The sequence below is a fragment of the Cupressus sempervirens genome, chromosome 10 (genome assembly GCF_028749045.1).
Source record: "Cupressus sempervirens isolate cs-2001-9-10 chromosome 10, ASM2874904v1, whole genome shotgun sequence".
NCBI classification, from domain to species: Eukaryota; Viridiplantae; Streptophyta; class Pinopsida; order Cupressales; family Cupressaceae; genus Cupressus; species Cupressus sempervirens.
Window position 1 is genome coordinate 685,375,874 of NC_143127.1, and position 17,193 is coordinate 685,393,066.

General features: G+C 32.4%; 2 protein-coding genes across 2 annotated transcripts; both read right to left on the reverse strand.

Annotated features, from left to right (window-relative positions):
• Positions 1-1,222: 1,222 nt before the first annotated feature.
• Positions 1,223-3,641, reverse strand: LOC149535697 (short-chain dehydrogenase/reductase 1-like). Its single transcript, XM_089807873.1, has 5 exons — positions 3,427-3,641; positions 3,015-3,276; positions 2,205-2,285; positions 1,936-2,115; positions 1,223-1,765 (listed from the first exon to the last, which is right to left on the reverse strand). The coding sequence occupies exons 1-5, from the start codon at positions 3,453-3,455 to the stop codon at positions 1,361-1,363; spliced, it is 957 nt and encodes a 318-aa protein (XP_089663999.1). The 5' UTR covers positions 3,456-3,641; the 3' UTR covers positions 1,223-1,360.
• A 9,979-nt stretch (positions 3,642-13,620) lies between these two features.
• LOC149535698 (short-chain dehydrogenase/reductase 1-like) lies at positions 13,621-16,667 on the reverse strand. The gene is made up of 5 exons (XM_089807874.1): positions 16,601-16,667; positions 16,236-16,497; positions 14,581-14,661; positions 14,323-14,502; positions 13,621-14,236 (listed from the first exon to the last, which is right to left on the reverse strand). The coding sequence occupies exons 1-5, from the start codon at positions 16,627-16,629 to the stop codon at positions 13,832-13,834; spliced, it is 957 nt and encodes a 318-aa protein (XP_089664000.1). The 5' UTR covers positions 16,630-16,667; the 3' UTR covers positions 13,621-13,831.
• Positions 16,668-17,193: the final 526 nt, after the last annotated feature.

The window sequence follows — 17,193 nt, forward strand, 5'->3', positions numbered from 1 at the left end:
TAGAAATGGGTTGGGAAAATGGGGTGGGGTTGGAAATAGTCACATAAGCTTAGAGAATTTGTTACCACATGTGAACAATTCCTTTATTTTTCCATCAAAGCTAATTAATAAATTTAAAATCTCATACTATTTTCATTCTAAAACTCTTGGACCTGACTTAAATTTAGGAGCTGAATTTTTTTAGTTATAAGACCCCTCACCATTCAATATTCCTAAAAATTCTGAGTCACCCGCTCTATTTTAAAGAAAGCCCACTCCATATGACCCCGCCTTAAATCTGCTACAACAGAAACTAAATATATTATTGATTGATTATTCTAAATCAAGTTACATTTATTTATAGAATCGTGCTCATGTAGAATATGTTTTTGAGAAGTTCTAGACTACAGACTTAAACTTCTGCCAATCATATATGTTTTTACTCTAACTTGACCTTAGTTTTAAATAACGGACCCCCCTTAACTTTCGGATTTTAATTTCTAATACATGATCAACAAACGGTTACAACTGCTGTTGGTGGAGATAATTTTTTAACCATGAACGGTGGGAGAAATACAACATATTCAATGAAGAAATCAACACGCACTAACTGATAGACTTCAGTTTTACTGATTCTAAAGTGGAGGAAAACATCATCTGCCAACATCCCCGATGATGTTCAAATTCTTCGTCCTTCAATTGGTATTACTTTTGTCGATGCCTTTCCTTCAGTTGCCCTTTCAAACCCTTTCCCATTTTTTTGTTACACAAAACATTCATCCGGATTTCTCCAATACATAATGTATATTGAACTTACACTGAGTATTGTCTTTTGAGAGTATCTCTATACAACAATTTCACAAGTTACAGATTACACATGAGGCCGATTACAATAAATATGCTTCACAGCATTCATTGAATACTTTGGGAAAGAGACCCAATTTCACAAAGAATTTTATTATATTCAATATATCAAAACAATATTCATAATTAAACACAAAGCTTAAAAAGGATAACATAAATCTGCACATTCAACCATTAAAATAATATACTATTACAAACATCACAAATTATACCAATACGACTATCTAGATAATTTGAAAATAATTTTATATTTTTATTATAATTTACTACATAATATAATGCCTTTAACGAATTAAGAAACTTCATTAATAAGGAACTTGAACAAACACATTCTTAACCTTATTCAATATATAGTATTTTCCAAGAAGAAAAATCATAGTTTCTTTAACTAATGTACTTATTCCATGAGATAGATTATGATTTAAAATATTTATATTAAGCTATACCACTACGTGTATATATCCTTATTCTGTCAAACATAAAATAAAAAAATCTAAAGTTGTTACCTATTTTAACCCTATGGACCATCCCTCTTGGGTAAGACATTAAAGTCACCAATTTCTGTTTCATCATAGTACTGGCCAGAAAGTGAGCCAGGAGGAAGAAGGGCTACCATGACAGGAGCTTTTGCCCCTCCATCAATTGATAGTTTTCCTACATCTACATTTAAATCAGTCTTTACAAATCCTGGATGAACACAATTTATATAAATATCAGGATGTTGGTGTGCCAGAAGACGAGTGTAAGCATTTTGTGCAGCTTTAGAAACAAAGTAGGCTGAATATGAAATAGGCCAGCCATTGATTTTTAACATCCCTTGTTGAAAATCCTTTAAAAACTTTTGTACAAATGCATCTATTTTGTCCTCTGTCAAGTCATGGAGGTTGCTCAGTTGTTGCCTCAGAGTCATACTTGGAATAAACTATATCAAATGTCAAACAAATGAAAATAGACAGATTAATACTTGATTCAAGAGGTGTTGCATGTTAATATGTATTACTGAAGATGTTATTTGATAAGCAAATGCAAATTAAAATGTATTTATAAATTTGAGATGATAATATACATATTTAGAATTGATTATAAACTTACCTCTAAGACGCCAGCACGAGAAGATACATTTACAATTCTACCACCACCTTCACTGGCAAGTTTCAAAAGAGGCAGAAATGCTTCCACCATTCCTTTACTGCCATAGTAGTTAATCTCAATGCACTCTTTTGCCATTTCATAAGTTTCAGATATTCCTTCCACTGTGCTTCCAGGTGGAGTCTTTTGTAAACAAGGCTAAACTATTAATCAAAGGATCTCAAGTTAAATGAAATCTTAATATATAATCAAAGTAAGCAAAAACTACTTACAAATAACATGATGGGATTGCTTTTGTTCTTCTTCACAATGTCATAATCTATTGTAAGGCCTGATATTGCAGCATTATTAACCTGTATTTTCAGGGCTGATCAGTAATACCATGATAGCCTAAGTGGACTGAAAAGAGGAATAAAGAAATTCTAACATTTGAGAAAGCTAGGGAATCTTTAATAAAAGAAAATTTCATGGTTAAGGGTTTGAAAAGTTTATGATCAAGGGTGTAATAGCAATGTTGTAGTAAGCTATGAATGCCTGATCCAGAGAAAACAAATATAATGAAAGATAATAAAACAAGTTGGTTCTAAGGAAAAGAATTATATTGCCATGTTGATCTAAGTATAACTAGGGTATGTAAAATATGTAACAGTTGAGTGTATTGAAGAAAGTTAAATGAATTTGAGAAGAAAGATTTGTTAAAGCAAATGGAAATGGATTTGAATTTCCTACAACATTAAGTTATTCATGAATATTTAAAAGATATTAAGTAAACTTGGTTACATGAAAAACAACTGTATATTAATGTTGAAATAAGTTAGCGATATTGAATTTGTGAAATATGTAACAGTTAAGCATATTGGAGAAAGTTAAATGAATTTGACAGAGAAAATTTTGAAATTTGATAGTTAAACTTGTTAAAGCAAATAGAAATGGATTTGAATCTGCCATAATACTAGAATATTTATTGAAGATATTGAATTTAACAAATGTTTTTTTTGTTTTAATTATCCGAACAAATTTTCAATCAATATTTTAGATCATACTTCACCATCTATAATTTAAAAAAATGAACTGAATTGTACCAGAATATCGAGTTTTCCATATTTCTCCTTCACCCAATTGGCAAATGCATGGATGCTCTTCTCATCATGCACATCCAGCTGATGGAACACAACATTATGAAACCCTTGTTCATTGAGAGTCTTGGTGGCAGCCATACCTCTTTCTTCATCTCTTGCAGTTAATATCACACAAATCCCTTGCTCTGCCAACTGATGAACAATTGCATACCCAATGCCCTTGTTCGCTCCTGTCACCACCGCCACTGTGTCCTCCTTCCACCATCTGAATATCAGATTGTCCCAGGTTAAATCTATTTAAAAAATCTTATAAAAAAAGATTGGAGGTTTGGTTCGATTGGCGAGAACAACTTGTTATGAGGCACAAGATGACGAAACCCCACCAAAAAGAAAACAGAGATGAGAAAAGCAGTACCTTTTGTTCAGAGATTCAGAATTATCCATGGCTGTCTTGTATCCTGTGTATTAGACAATGAGTTTGTTTACATCCTTTTAACCCAGTTTTAAGGGCCTTAACCTGGGTAGCTAAGCAGTCTATTCAGCTATAAACGAAAGGTTTGTTGAGGTTGAGACTCACTCAAAATGATCTTGCTTGGTTACATTTGTGTGGGAGGGTTTGGAATTGTGATTGGATGGTTGAATAGATTACTGAGTCTTTGGTATTGTAATTAGTAGGTAAATTTCTCCATCAAGGTTCCGTCTTAATCCATCAAGAAAATGGTAATAGAATATTTTAAGGAAACAAAAATGTCAAACCTCTTTATTATGTTTAGTGTTTGTTAAGAAAAAGATTATTATGAGGTTTGGACCTTTGTGGTCATAGTTGAATAGATTATTCTTCAGTATTTTCATGGTTTAGGTTGAGGTAATTTCAGACGCAAGTCTTATGTCACTTTAAAAAAATTTTTACTTGCAAATAAATTAAAACCCATCAGCCGGCCAATGCAGTACATGTATATAGCTTATTCCACTATAAAGGAGGATTAATTCAGAAGAAAACATTCATCAACTTTCTGCCAGGTGCCATTGTCATGATAGTGATTTAATGTGGACTTCAATTAATGCTGATGTTTAGCATTGAAAAGAAATAACAAGGTTGTTCCTATAATATATTTAGGTTGATTAAGGAAGTAGCATACTAAAAATTTAATTAATTTTTTTGTAAAATAAGTCAGAGGTATCTAATTTCAAAAGAATTAATATAAATTTATAGATATTTTATTCAAATAAACACAAAAATTTCATGAATAAACTATTGTATTTATTTTTATATATACTATGTCTTGATATTAATATATAAAAGTTTCATGAGATTGGAAAATTAGCAAATGAAATTTAGACAATGATTTATTTACATGTAAATAAAGGTGACTTAATTATATATAAATAATCTGATAAAGTGGCTGAGTTTATAAATAGAATTTGAATGTCTCATAAAATAAAATATAAGTTAATAAGTTAATAAATATGGATATGACATTTTTTAGAGTTATTAAATAAATAAGTAAAATGATTGATAAATATATTAATTAAAATATGGTAATAGAAATTTGGTGGTCATAAAAAGTCTAATGAAAAAAAATTAATAAAATTTGATAAAATATGCTGGTAGTTCTTAAATTGATATGGACTTCTATTAAATTAAAATAAATTTTCAAAGTTTGGCAGACAACATAAATGGCAAAAGATGATATAAAAGAAAATTGACTTGAAAATGATTAGGTGGATGACAAAAGGAGGTAAACCATCTTGCTTCTTATTAAATTTCATGCAACATTAATAGTATTTAAAATAGTTAAAGAAGGTGAATAGTATTTAATTCTAAAACGTTCACTTTATATTTAAAAGCATCTCTTAAGAGTTTCTAAGACCTTTATCAAAAATAATTTTGAGGATAATCAATAAATAAGGCAATTTTTTAGACAAATTTCTTTGAGTTTTTGTTTCAAATAATTCACATTCTATGTGCATTATGTTTTTACGTTGAGGCATTCTATACAATGGTGACACAAATGTCCAGTATGAGAATATGTCAAAATAGATTTTATGCTAGCTGAAATAAGAGGTCGGAAATAATAGGACCTAAAAAATAGGGTCCAAAATAGGGCACAAAAAAAGGTCCTGAAAAAACAAGGCAAAAAAGAGGCTAAAATAATCTCATTGAAAATTTAAATATATATTTTTATTTTGTTAAATATATTTTTGCATGCACATTCATGTTTTATTTGTGGGGACCAAGAAAAATTGAAACAAATTCGTAGAATATCAAGAGATGTCGATTGTGGGATATAGAGTCTCACAAGTTATAAAACAAAGGCTCCTCATTTCATTTTAATTTTATATTTTTGTAGGAAGGAAGAGGTGCATTCAAGATTGTTTAGATTTGCATTTAATATTTTAGTCTTGCATGTTTTTTTTAATAGGTAAATGACCAAAGTCTAGGTTATTTATTATTCTTGTTAAGGTTAATTATTATTATGTGTTAATCGTAAGTAGATTTGAACTCAAGACCTCCCTGATAAAAGGCTCACAATTTACCGATGCATTGAAGGCTCTTGCCTAGTCTTGCATGTTTGATTTAGATTTAGAATTACATTTAAAATCTATTTGATTAATATATTTGATAATACTTTTTGTTTTCATATTTTCAATGTACATGTTTTAATTTAGTTTTAGATTTGCATGTTTCAAATTAGTTTTAGATTTGCATGTTTCATATTAGTTTTAGATTTGCATTTATTTAAATGGTTTTGATATGCATATTTTAGATTTGAATGTTCCATAATAGCTTTACATTTTAATATTTCAAAATGTTTAAATTTTCATGTTTCGTAATTAAATTTTATTATTAATATGGATGGCAATATCGCCATATCAATGAAATTTATATTTTATTAAAGTTAATTATTTATTTAAAATAGATGAATCATATGTTGGAAATCTAACTGAAAAGACTAATTGTTGAAAATCAAAGAGGGAGATTGTTGCAAAGAAGGAAGATTATTGTTAAAAGAATGTTTTCAATCATTGTTTTGTCATTGATGTCAAACCTACTATTTGTAAGAATGAGATTTTCTTATAAGATCCAAGTACTATCATTTAGTTGATTGATGAAGAGGATTTGATCAACAAGATGTAACAAGAGTACCTAAGGGAAAGGTTGAGTTATGATGTTGTAATGAAGTGCACAGATCAGTTAAGACAATGGTTAAATGATGAATTGATAACATACTCAAAGATATAGAGGTTGGTCACACTTCGAAACATTGGAGGAATAAGTTGTAACAAGGTTGACTGGAAAGCTTAAACTAAGATCATTAGTGAGTGCCAAGCAAGCTAGTTGAAGCCAAACAAATTCTCAATTAGAGCCAAGTAATAGAAAATGCTAGTGTGCGTCGAGTGAAGTTCAAGTGTCGAGCATTAGAAAATCTTGGTGCCGAGTGATCTTCAGGTGCCGAGCATCAAGAAAAACACAGTTGATGCCAAGTAACTCAGTATGTGTTCAGCACCAGTATTTCAATAGTGATGAGTTGTTGCATTATTTCAAATGACAAAGATTCACCAAATCTGAGCCGACAAAGTGGTTATCTTGAATTTTGTGAATGAGTTGAAAGATAAGGATGATGAGCTGGTGGCACAGAATTCTATGTAAATCATTTAGGCAAATTCAAGAGGATTATTCAAGAAGTTTCTAGAGGAAACAAAATATGAGTTAGATGCAATAAATCCTACCTAATCCATATGAATTGAAATTAAAGAATGGAAGAATCAAGTAAAAAAAGAACTCCAAGACTTCTATTTAAGGAGTCATAGACCAAGAAGCAAATGTTGTTGATACTATTCTTGCTAAAATGCCAAGCTACGAAGTGATTAGAAGGGTGTCAAGGAGAAGACATTTAGGAGAAGGAAGAGCACAGAGGCTCTGCTTCTATAAGTGGTCATGAAGAGATGATTGCACTAGTACATTGAACATGGAGACTCAAGGAGACTAAGCTTGAAAGGAGGGCAAGCTATCAGAGTTGCAGAGATTAAAGGCCAGGCATTTGGTATGAGCTGAGAAACGATCTGAGATCTACAAGTTAAGTTGTATGTTGTAGTTAGGTCAAAGATTTTCTAATACTCTCTAGCAATTGTATTAGATATGAAAATCCTATGGACTTAGGTTGGTTTAATAGCCATTTGTAAAGCCTTTAACAGGGCGGGCCTTTCATAGGGCATCACTTCAAAAGAGTGAAAATTGAGTAGCATGTTATTGGTGGTTTTTCCCAAATTGGGTTTCCATGTAAATCACTATGTTATGTGTTGATTTCTTATGTGTTATGCTTGCATGTTGATTTACAGTAACTTGTTGGTTAGAAAAGTTAAAGCCTGGATGAATGAATGATTGAATGGGCACACTATACTTACTGAAAAAGTTTGAATAGGACATTTGGACCTTGAATAACTAATTCACACCCCCCCCTCCCCCCCCCCCCCCCCTTCTCAGTTATTCTAAAGCATTTCTAACAATTGGTATCGAAGGCATCTATTGATTTAGTTTCAAGGTACTAGAAGCAGGAAGATCAAGATGTCCAAAAGAGAAGTTCCCAAGCTCAACAAAGACAATTTTGCTACATGGCATCTAGTCTAATGAAATTGCACCTTGGATCAATAGGTGACTATGCACAAACTTCAATTGGAACAGAGCATGTAAATCTAGCAGGACTTCTTACTATAGATGATTTGAGCAAAAGGAAGGAGCACAATCAAGCAACGTTGGAGATTGCCTCTGCACTTAGTTATGCATAATATGATGACATCAAAGATTGTGACACTACATTTAAGATGTGGAAAGCCTTATCAGATTCCAAAGAGCAAAGAGAGAAAGCCTAAGAGGAAAGTTTGATGATATGAAAATGGAGGAAGGAGAAAATGTTGCTCAATATGCTACAAGAATAAAAGAAGTGGTAAGTGCAATAAGAAGTCTAGGTGGTCAATTGGAAGAAGAAACTGTCATCAAAAAATACTTAAGAACTCTGCTCCCTATCTATGCTATTAGAGTTTCAGCCATCCAAGAGCTAAGGTGTGTAAAAGGAAACACACTAACCTTTGAAGGAATAGTGAGAAGATCTACTGCATTTGAATTGTCCAACTTTGATAACTACAGACTAGTGAACCTTGAATCTACTTTCAAGGCCAAGATGACAATAAAAGACATTGAGGAGGAGACATCAAGCAAGAAGACAAGAAAGGAAAAACATGCGTCTAGTGATAGCAGCGCAGATGAGAAAGATGTGGTACAGTTAGAAGCACTATTGGCTAAGAGATTCCATAGAGGCAAAGGTAAATTCAAAGATAAGCTCCCTATCATATGTTTCAATTGCAATAAAGTAGGTCATATTGTTGCAAGATGTACATAGAAGAAGAACTACAAAAAAGTAAACAAGTATAGAAACAAGAGAGAAGATGATAGTAAAGACTACAAGGAAAAAGGCAAGAGATGCTACATTGTTGAAGAAGATTCTGATGAGAATGATGATGAAGTAGTCTATGTGGCCATGAAGGATGAATCAGATAAAGATGAGGATGAAGCAACAACATTGGTTACCTGTGTGAACAAGAATGACAAGTGGATCATAGACAATGGATGCTCACATCACATGACAGGAGATAAAAGTAAGTTCATTACCTTTACTCAATATGATGGAACTAGTGTTAGATTTGGTAATGATGCTCCATGTCAAATCAAAGGAAAAGGCTTTATTAAACTCACAAAGAAAATTTCATGTGATAATGCATACTATGTTGAAGGATTAAACTACAACTTGTTGAGTGTGTCATAGTTAGGCAATGTAGGTTGCAAAGTTGAATTTGGAAACAAAACTGCTAAGATCTATGACACTACTGGAAATCTAATAAGAAAAGGTGAAAAAACTATGATTAAGGAAGATGCAACATGTCTTTTTGTTAGAATTGATGATGTTTGGTTATGCCATAAAAGGTTGTGTCATGTTTTTCTTGAATTGATCTAATTGGGAGGCTAATACAACCATGTTTTTATGCTATATTAAGAATGGTGTTAAAATCTCCACCAAAGATGAAACTCAAATCTTGTTGATTTTGGATAGTTTGTGTTAAAATATCTCATAATCTCTTCTTATCAAGCATTTGTGTTGGGCCATATACATTGATGAGATAGAACGATATTTGAAAACTCTAAATTCTCAATAGTTGCCAATTAGCATCTTGCCCCAAGAGCTGTGATTGTATTGATTTGGGATTCCAAAGCACTCCCAATCCTCCTAAGGCCCCTTGACCTTGTATATGGAAAGATTTCCAAGCACTCCACTTACCCATTGTTTTTCCATAAGCCTCTTGTGACAGTTTGGTCTCCTACAGTAAAATGATATCCACTTTAGAAGAATCAAGTTGTTGCTTGATCTTGAGTCTCTTTTCAGAGGCATTAATGCCTCTAACATTCCAAGATATGATTTTCATGGCTGACAAGGAGAACCTCTTATTCTCCTTGTCATTCTTTTGGTTGATGAAAACTTCTCATCAAGTGTTTTTTGGATTCCTGCTACCACTTCTTCCCTGATTTTGGAAATTTTTGTTGGTCTTCCTAGAGGTTTAGAAGTCCTCTTCCATTTAACTACCTCCAATGGAGTGTTTAATAATGACAACAACTTAGTATAGTCAAAAATGTCCTTACTATCACTCATGACCATCACTAGAACATCAATTAGTCCCATACGTGTTGTGTCTAAATTTTCCTTATTGTGTCTAAATCTGCCTCCTTGGTCAATAGAAGCTCCAAGTCTTGAACCTCCTGGGGATTTCCATAATGAATGGAAGTATTTTCCTGACTTGGTACTAGTAGAGAGGCATGTGGACCTAGCTCATTGTCTTTGCAGGTAGGAAAAATAGTTGTCTCTCCCTCCAAATTCAGAAGTTGACTCATATCAGACCCTTCTATTTCAACCATCAGTGGATGGACCACATCCTCTAAAGAAACACCCTCCTCAACAACAATTTCACGAATCATGTATGTTGCTAATTTAGATAACATTTCATCTGCCATACTATTTAATTGTGCCTCTGTAGGTTTTGGCAACTTGTGGATAGGGGACCTATGAAACATAATGTCTTGAACCAGTGTATCCATACACTTAAGACCCTCACAACTTTCTTGTTGAGCACAAGGCTGGGCAAATACTAGTAGATTGTTTTTCTTAATGTTTCCCCAAACCTCTAAATATAGGAAATAACCTACATATCATCTCCTACACCGTTGACAAAAAATCTACTTCCTGAAAATAATTTACTTGTTAATTTCTTATTATTAAGCTATCAAAGTGTGGCTCATTATGCAATAATGCTTCCCCATTTTGAGCAGCCACTGAGGCTCCCATTTGTCACCTCCTAGGAGAGCATTTGGATGGGTCAGTTGATAAGTCTTTACAAACCTAAATTTCATCTTGGATGATATGTTGACATTGTGAGTTAAAGTGACCAAGTACATCTACACTTTTGTGAACAATTTCATCCCCTTGAACAATGATGCTCTACTCCCAAGAGCCTGATCTGGAATTAATCATAATTTGTTTTCGTAATTGTCTTGTCTTACTAACAAGTAGGCAATCTCTTACCTCATGACTTAAGTTTTCATATATTGTTAAATCATGCTTTACAAATATGCCTAGGTTGTTAGCCAACCTTTCTACAATTTGAGGGTCTCGATATTCCAAAGGCATTGATGGGAATGAAATCCATTGGGGCTGAAATGGAAATATTCCAGGTCCTAGCTTGAAGTTAGGAACCCAAGGTATAGTTACAAGGCCCAAACCCTTAGAAAACCACCCCTTAAATTTGTGCACTTCTATCTCTAAATTCTTTGGACTCAAATAACATAATGAAGGCGTTATGTTCACAGTCTATGCAATACCCCTCTTTGAATCCCTTCCAAAATGAATTCGCCCAATCTAGAACTTTTGTAACTTTGAAGAAATTGTTCGAAAACTTACCTATTAATGTCGTCTGTCTGAGCCATTCTACATGCAGTAAGATTATATGGTCTGGTAGATGTATTCGCCCTTCTTGACACACAGGACCATTTCTAGTTTCCTTATCTTTACACATGTCTTGACCTTTACTGCAAACCTTTTCTTTCCAAGTTGTATTTCAGCTAATTGCCTAATATGAAGCCCGTTGCCTTCCCTATCCCAATCTGATGGTTGCTTACCAAAGTAACCACATCCTACCTTATCCCCTGCGTGCATCTTCCTACCACCATTACCAAGGTCAGTAACAGTATCCTGAATAGGAGAGCCCGATGGAGTACCACAACATATGTCTAGAACAACATTTTTTGTTCGAGTCCTCTTATGCTAGGAATGTATCCCCCATTTATGCTTCACAGGACTATTCTGATGCGGTTGTTGCAACAAAAATCTAGGGTTTAAAATGAATGGTTTTGTCGGTTGCACAATCATCTTTCCTGAGAAAATCTTGTGAAAGTCCCTGAGATTCCCTCCCCTATGCATCGATATGCTTGGCTTACCTTGTGTTCCCATGCGGTTGCTTAAGTGGATTTTGTGCTTAAATTTAAGTAGTTAAGTGTTTCCATGTACATTTAAAATTGTCTAAAAAGGATTATTTAGAATCTTTAGCTATTTTGGTGGAGCAGCTATTATTTAGCGATTGAAATTAAGCTAGAGGAAAAGAGGAGGGGCTGAAAATAAGCAGTGGTTGCTTATTGCCAAATTTGGCTCCACAAACTCATTTCCCTCTTATTTTTTAAGATTTTATTTCTATTTTTTGTCTATAAAATTATTATTTAATCAATTAATTTACATTTCAAAATCCCTGCTTATTTTTAAGCAGCAAAATATATATTCATGGGGTCACTAGCTCCACAACTATTTCCTAAAAAAGTTGAGCAACCATTGCTAACCAAAATAAGCTAAGCAGTGGCATGGGAACATGCTCTTAGTGTCTCTATCCTTCTCTACAAACTTGCAACGCTGGAGATCTCCATTTTGACTTTTGCATGTTACACTCGCCAGATGACCATAGCTTGTGTCTCCCAATTTTCTTGCCATTGTCGTTAATTGAAAAGACCCAACCTAGAAGACTAGATTCTTGGTCAAGGTTATTAATGATATATTGTTTCAACATATAGTTGTGACATTCTCTTATTCTTTCAAATGTGTTAGGTTTGTTGGAAAAATTCAATCTCTAAATCTAATAATCAAGATATGAAAACTCAATGGATGAGATACAAGGTTTAATTTTTAACCTCCTGTTGACTTTGACTCTATTGGTTTAGGTTTTGATACCATATGATTCATCCCCTTGAACTTTCTTTTGTCTTTATGATAGATCATGGAACATGATCCAAAAACTTGGTTTCAAAAAATTCTTCCACAATAGAATTTAATTATAGAAATTATATAAACATAAATTATAAAAATGTGCATACATCCTTCTGATACTATATTAAAACTTTTTATATGCTACATCAATTCAAGACCTATTTATCTTCACTAATCAATTTTCAATTGAAGAAATCTCATATTATGATTGTGGTCTTAAAAAGACAATAACATTCCATATGTTTAAATCTTGCAGACAAATACAATGTCAATATGAATGTTTAATAGCCACTTAAAAGCCTCCAAATATACCATAGAAAAAAGCCAATGCACAATTATGATGAAAGCCATTACCAACGTAGTGCTGAGGTAGTGAAAACGCAAATGGAGAATTATATGTTGAGAACACCCATGTTAAATCCACAATGAAGTTCGTAAGCGGCTGTGTAAATGACTGTGAAAGCTATGTGTTCCCAAAAAAACAAGAGTTCACCGATCTTCTCCCTTTAATGATTAATTTTTTATAATGTGGTTAAGTGAAGCCTCAAGGTTTTCATGCCCAAGAATAATTATTCATGCTCATTTTAAATGGGGCTAATTATACAGTAAAATATTTGTAATGAAATTAAGTGTTTATTTTTAATTAACTAGTAAAATGTATGTAATCAAATTGAACTCTTATTTTTTATTAACTAGTTAGAAGTTAATTAGGCGGGGATCCTATGGGAGGGGCTTGGGCTCTATTTTTGTGGAGTAGGTGGCTCCATGGTAATATTTTAGAGGGGGCTAAAGCTTTAATTTCTTCCATCTGTCATTCTTACTCTTCACTTTCCCACTAAAAATGAAATAATCCCCTTTATAAAGAAATATATATTTTTTATTTTCAAAGTTCATAAGGCAATCATCTTCCTTGAATTTAGGGGCTAATTTTTAAAATGGAGTCACATGTAAATCCATTCTACTTTTAAGGAAGCAAGTGCCCATGAAACCCCAGCCGTAAGATTTGTATATAACTGAAAATGATATAAACTTTAGATAAATATTGAGATTTAAATTTCAAATTAAAAATCATTTAAAATATTACAATGATTTTAAGATATTTACGTAAATTTACATTTTTATCAATTATTATAATAATAAGAAAATAAAATTTTAATATTAAAACAAAATATTTTAAATTATTTACTAAAAACAATTTCAGTTCATAGTTTAAGTTAGTTTCAAATTATTTTAAAAAATAAATTTAAAAAATTAAGTTTTATTCTGAATATACATAGCCATTTCATTAATAGTGGACAGACAAACTTACAGTTTTACAAAGTAGGAGGAGTTGTTGAAAGTAGTAAAACATTAAACATAATTTGTAGGTATTAACAATTTCTAATATGCACTCTTTCTGCTAGTCTTGCCCCAGCTCGCCTGGTGACAAGCTATAGATTAAAAAGAAAAAGAAAAACAGTTTCTAAGCTATAGACTCTCTACCTTAGGTAAGACATCAAAGCTAGCTATTTTTGTTTGATCATAATATTGACCAGAAGGCGAGCCTTTAGGAAGAAGGGCTAGCATAACAGGGCCTTTTGCTCCTTCATCAGTTGAAAGGGTTCCCGCATGTAAATTTATATCAGTGCTTATAAATCCCGGATGAACACAATTCACATAGAAATCAGGATGCTGGAGAGCCAGAAGACGAGTGTAAGCATTAACAGCAGCCTTAGAAATGAAGTAAGCTGAATGTTTAACAGGCCAACCATTGCTTTTCAACAGTCCATGTTCAAAATCCTTCAGATACTCTTGGAGGAATGCATCTATTCTATCCTCTGTCAAATCTTTGAGGTTGCTCAGCTGCTGTCTAAGAGCCTCACTTGGAATGTACTGTAATAAATATCAGACACACAGAAATTTGTAAATAAGATATGACACATACTTAAAAATAATACTTTGATTTAGAATTTACTTACCTCTAGGACCCCGGCACGAGAAGATACATTTACAATTCTACCACCACCTTCACTGGCATGTTTCATAAGAGGCAGAAAAGCTTCCACCATTTTTTTAGTGCCATAATAGTTAATCTCAATGCACTCCTTTGCTTTTTCATATGACTCAGATATTCCTTCCACTGTTTTTTCAGGAGAGGTCTTTGTTGCACAGGGTAAACTGTTAATAAGAGGATCTCAAATTCCATGATAATAAACCAGTTAACTAAAAGTACTTACAAATAACATGGTAGGATTGCTTTTGTTGGCCATGGCAATATCATAATCTATTTCAAGCCCTATTACTGCAGCATTATTCACCTGTATTGTCAGGGTATTTTCAGGGTTCATCAGTAATACCATGATATTCCAAATGGACTGAAAAGAGGAATAATCTGTACTGGAATGGACTGTTGTAGTTAGCTAATATCAAAATAAATAAAATTACAATGGTTGGTATTAGTTTCCATGGTTTATGCTGAAATCATAGTGCTTTCAGATTTGTTATGCATAATTTACATTGATGTTTTAAATTGGGAAAAGAAATAAAAAGTAGCATCAGAAATCACCTAACACAGTTCTTAATTAAAAAAAAATGAAATAAAAATTGATGTTAGATATATTAAACAGAATTATATATATTATAATCTGAAAGAATTTAGTAAAGTATTAGATGTGAAGAAACTTTTAAAATAAATTAAAAAGACAAATATAAATTGATGTTAGATATATTAAACAAAATTAAATATAATATAATCTGAAAAATTTTAGTAAAGTATTAGACGTGAAGAAACTCTTAAAATGAATTAAAAAGACAAATACAATCAGGTTTTAGTAGATATTAATTTTGCACATTTCATGTTGAAATAAGATTGTTTCTAGATCTATTGTGGATGTTTTTATATGTATATTTCAGACCAAGAACAGGAAAGTGAAGGAATAGGCTGCAGACACAGTTTTAAGGAGGGAAAAGAAAGGACTAAAAACAGTGAGCTACATATTTAAATAGAGAGAAAATAAAATTAGATGTTAAATTTATGTTAGTTAGATGTCTGATTAAAGTCTTATGTTAAATTCAAAACACAAATAAAACCAATTTCTTTAATTATTTAGAAAACTTCAAATAGTTGATAGTAGTATTCCATTGTTCAACTCTCTTTATGTTTTTCATTGATGTTTCCCATCAGAAAGAGAAGGAATAGGATGTAACTGTAAGAAATAAGGGGAAGGAAGGCCATGAAAACAAGTAAGGAGACCTTTGAATAAGGAGATTAAAAATTCAAAAATTAAATTTGAGGTAATTAAAATAACTTAAATTAAATACAATTTGAAACAATTTAACAGGATTCAGATCTTAAAAAAAGCCTTCAAATAAATTCAAGAGACAGATACAACAGATTTATTTTCTATAATCCGTATTAAAATAAGATTGTAAATTCATTGTATATATTTTATATCTTGATATCTCAAATCAGAAAGAAGAAAGTGAAGCAGAGGGATACAAACATGATATTAAAAGATAGTAAGAAGAAGGAAGACCAAAAGGAAAGAAGACTTCTACATAAAAATGTCAAAATTAGAAGCTAAATTTATCTTAATTACTATTATTAAAACCATTCAAAAGCATCTTCCTTCTTTTCCAATCCTCCATTTTCTATGCTGCTTCTAAGACCGTGTCTACATCCTACTCAATTAAATATTAAGATAACAAACTTTGCCCTAGTTTCAGACAGAACAATCCTAGTTCACAAGGAATCGGATCTGTAAAAAGGGTATCAACGGAGAGGATGGGTAATGGGAAAAATAGGAATACTGCTACAGAACAAATTACAAATATTTTTTAAAAAAGGATCTGATAAGTAAATACTGCAGAAAAGGGCAATATAATACATTACCAGTATATCCAGTTTCCCATATTTCTGTTTCACCCAATTGGCCAATGTATGGATGCTCTTCTCATCATGCACATCCAGCTGATGGAACACAACATTATGAAACCCTTGTTCATTAAGAGCCTTGGTTGCAGCCATACCTCTTTCTTCATCTCTTGCAGTTAATATCACACAAATCCCTTGCTCTGCCAACTGATGAACAATTGCATACCCAATTCCCTTGTTCGCCCCTGTTACAACCGCCACCGTCTCCTCCTTCCACCATCTGAATTTCACATTTTCTAGGGTTTAATGTCATTAAACAAACACGTTATAATAAAACCCCACCAAGCCAAACAAAAGAAAAAAGAATAAAAGAAAACCAGTACCTATTGTTCAGAGATTCAGAGATCTCCATTGCTCTGTTGTGTTGCAGTAGACAATGAGCCTCTTTGCAGCTTTTCAATTTAATTTGCAGTTTCACTTATACTTAACATTCTATGGTCTTCAATTACTCTGATTGTACTGATTTGACGTAGGTATATCCCCCCATCTTGCAGTAGTGGGTGGGCTGGCGATTGTTATGATTATGGTGCTGTACTTATTAAGCGATTTGACTCATCCCGGCCCACAATATCATAATCACTACCTAAGGTTAAATAGGTAACTGATAGGGTTTGTACACGCATGCTATGTGCGGAGTGAAATGTTTTTTAATATATAATATATACTAGCACCTGCACCGAAAGGAGGTGTAAGGGTAGCTCATAGAATTTTTATTTGAAGATATATATAATAGAAGGAAGTATATAAAACTGACATTATACAGATATTTATTGCACCATTAATAAATAAATAATAGATTAATATTGTATAATTTTTGTACTTCTAGAGATTTTAGAATGGAGTATACATCATTAATATGTCAAGAAACAAGAATGTATTATGTGGTAAAGAAAAACTCAGAATGTTTGACTAAATG

Coding starts and splice junctions, on each gene's coding strand:
- LOC149535698 (XM_089807874.1), bottom strand. CDS start 16,629: ATGGAGATCTCTGAATCTCTGAACAATAG. Junction 14,662..16,235: donor ATGGGAAACTGGATATACTG/GTAATGTATTAT, acceptor CTGACAATACAG/GTGAATAATGCTGCAGTAAT. Junction 14,503..14,580: donor GCAATCCTACCATGTTATTT/GTAAGTACTTTT, acceptor TGTGCAACAAAG/ACCTCTCCTGAAAAAACAGT.
- LOC149535697 (XM_089807873.1), bottom strand. CDS start 3,455: ATGGATAATTCTGAATCTCTGAACAAAAG. Junction 2,116..2,204: donor GCAATCCCATCATGTTATTT/GTAAGTAGTTTT, acceptor TGTTTACAAAAG/ACTCCACCTGGAAGCACAGT. Junction 1,766..1,935: donor CTCGTGCTGGCGTCTTAGAG/GTAAGTTTATAA, acceptor CATTTGATATAG/TTTATTCCAAGTATGACTCT.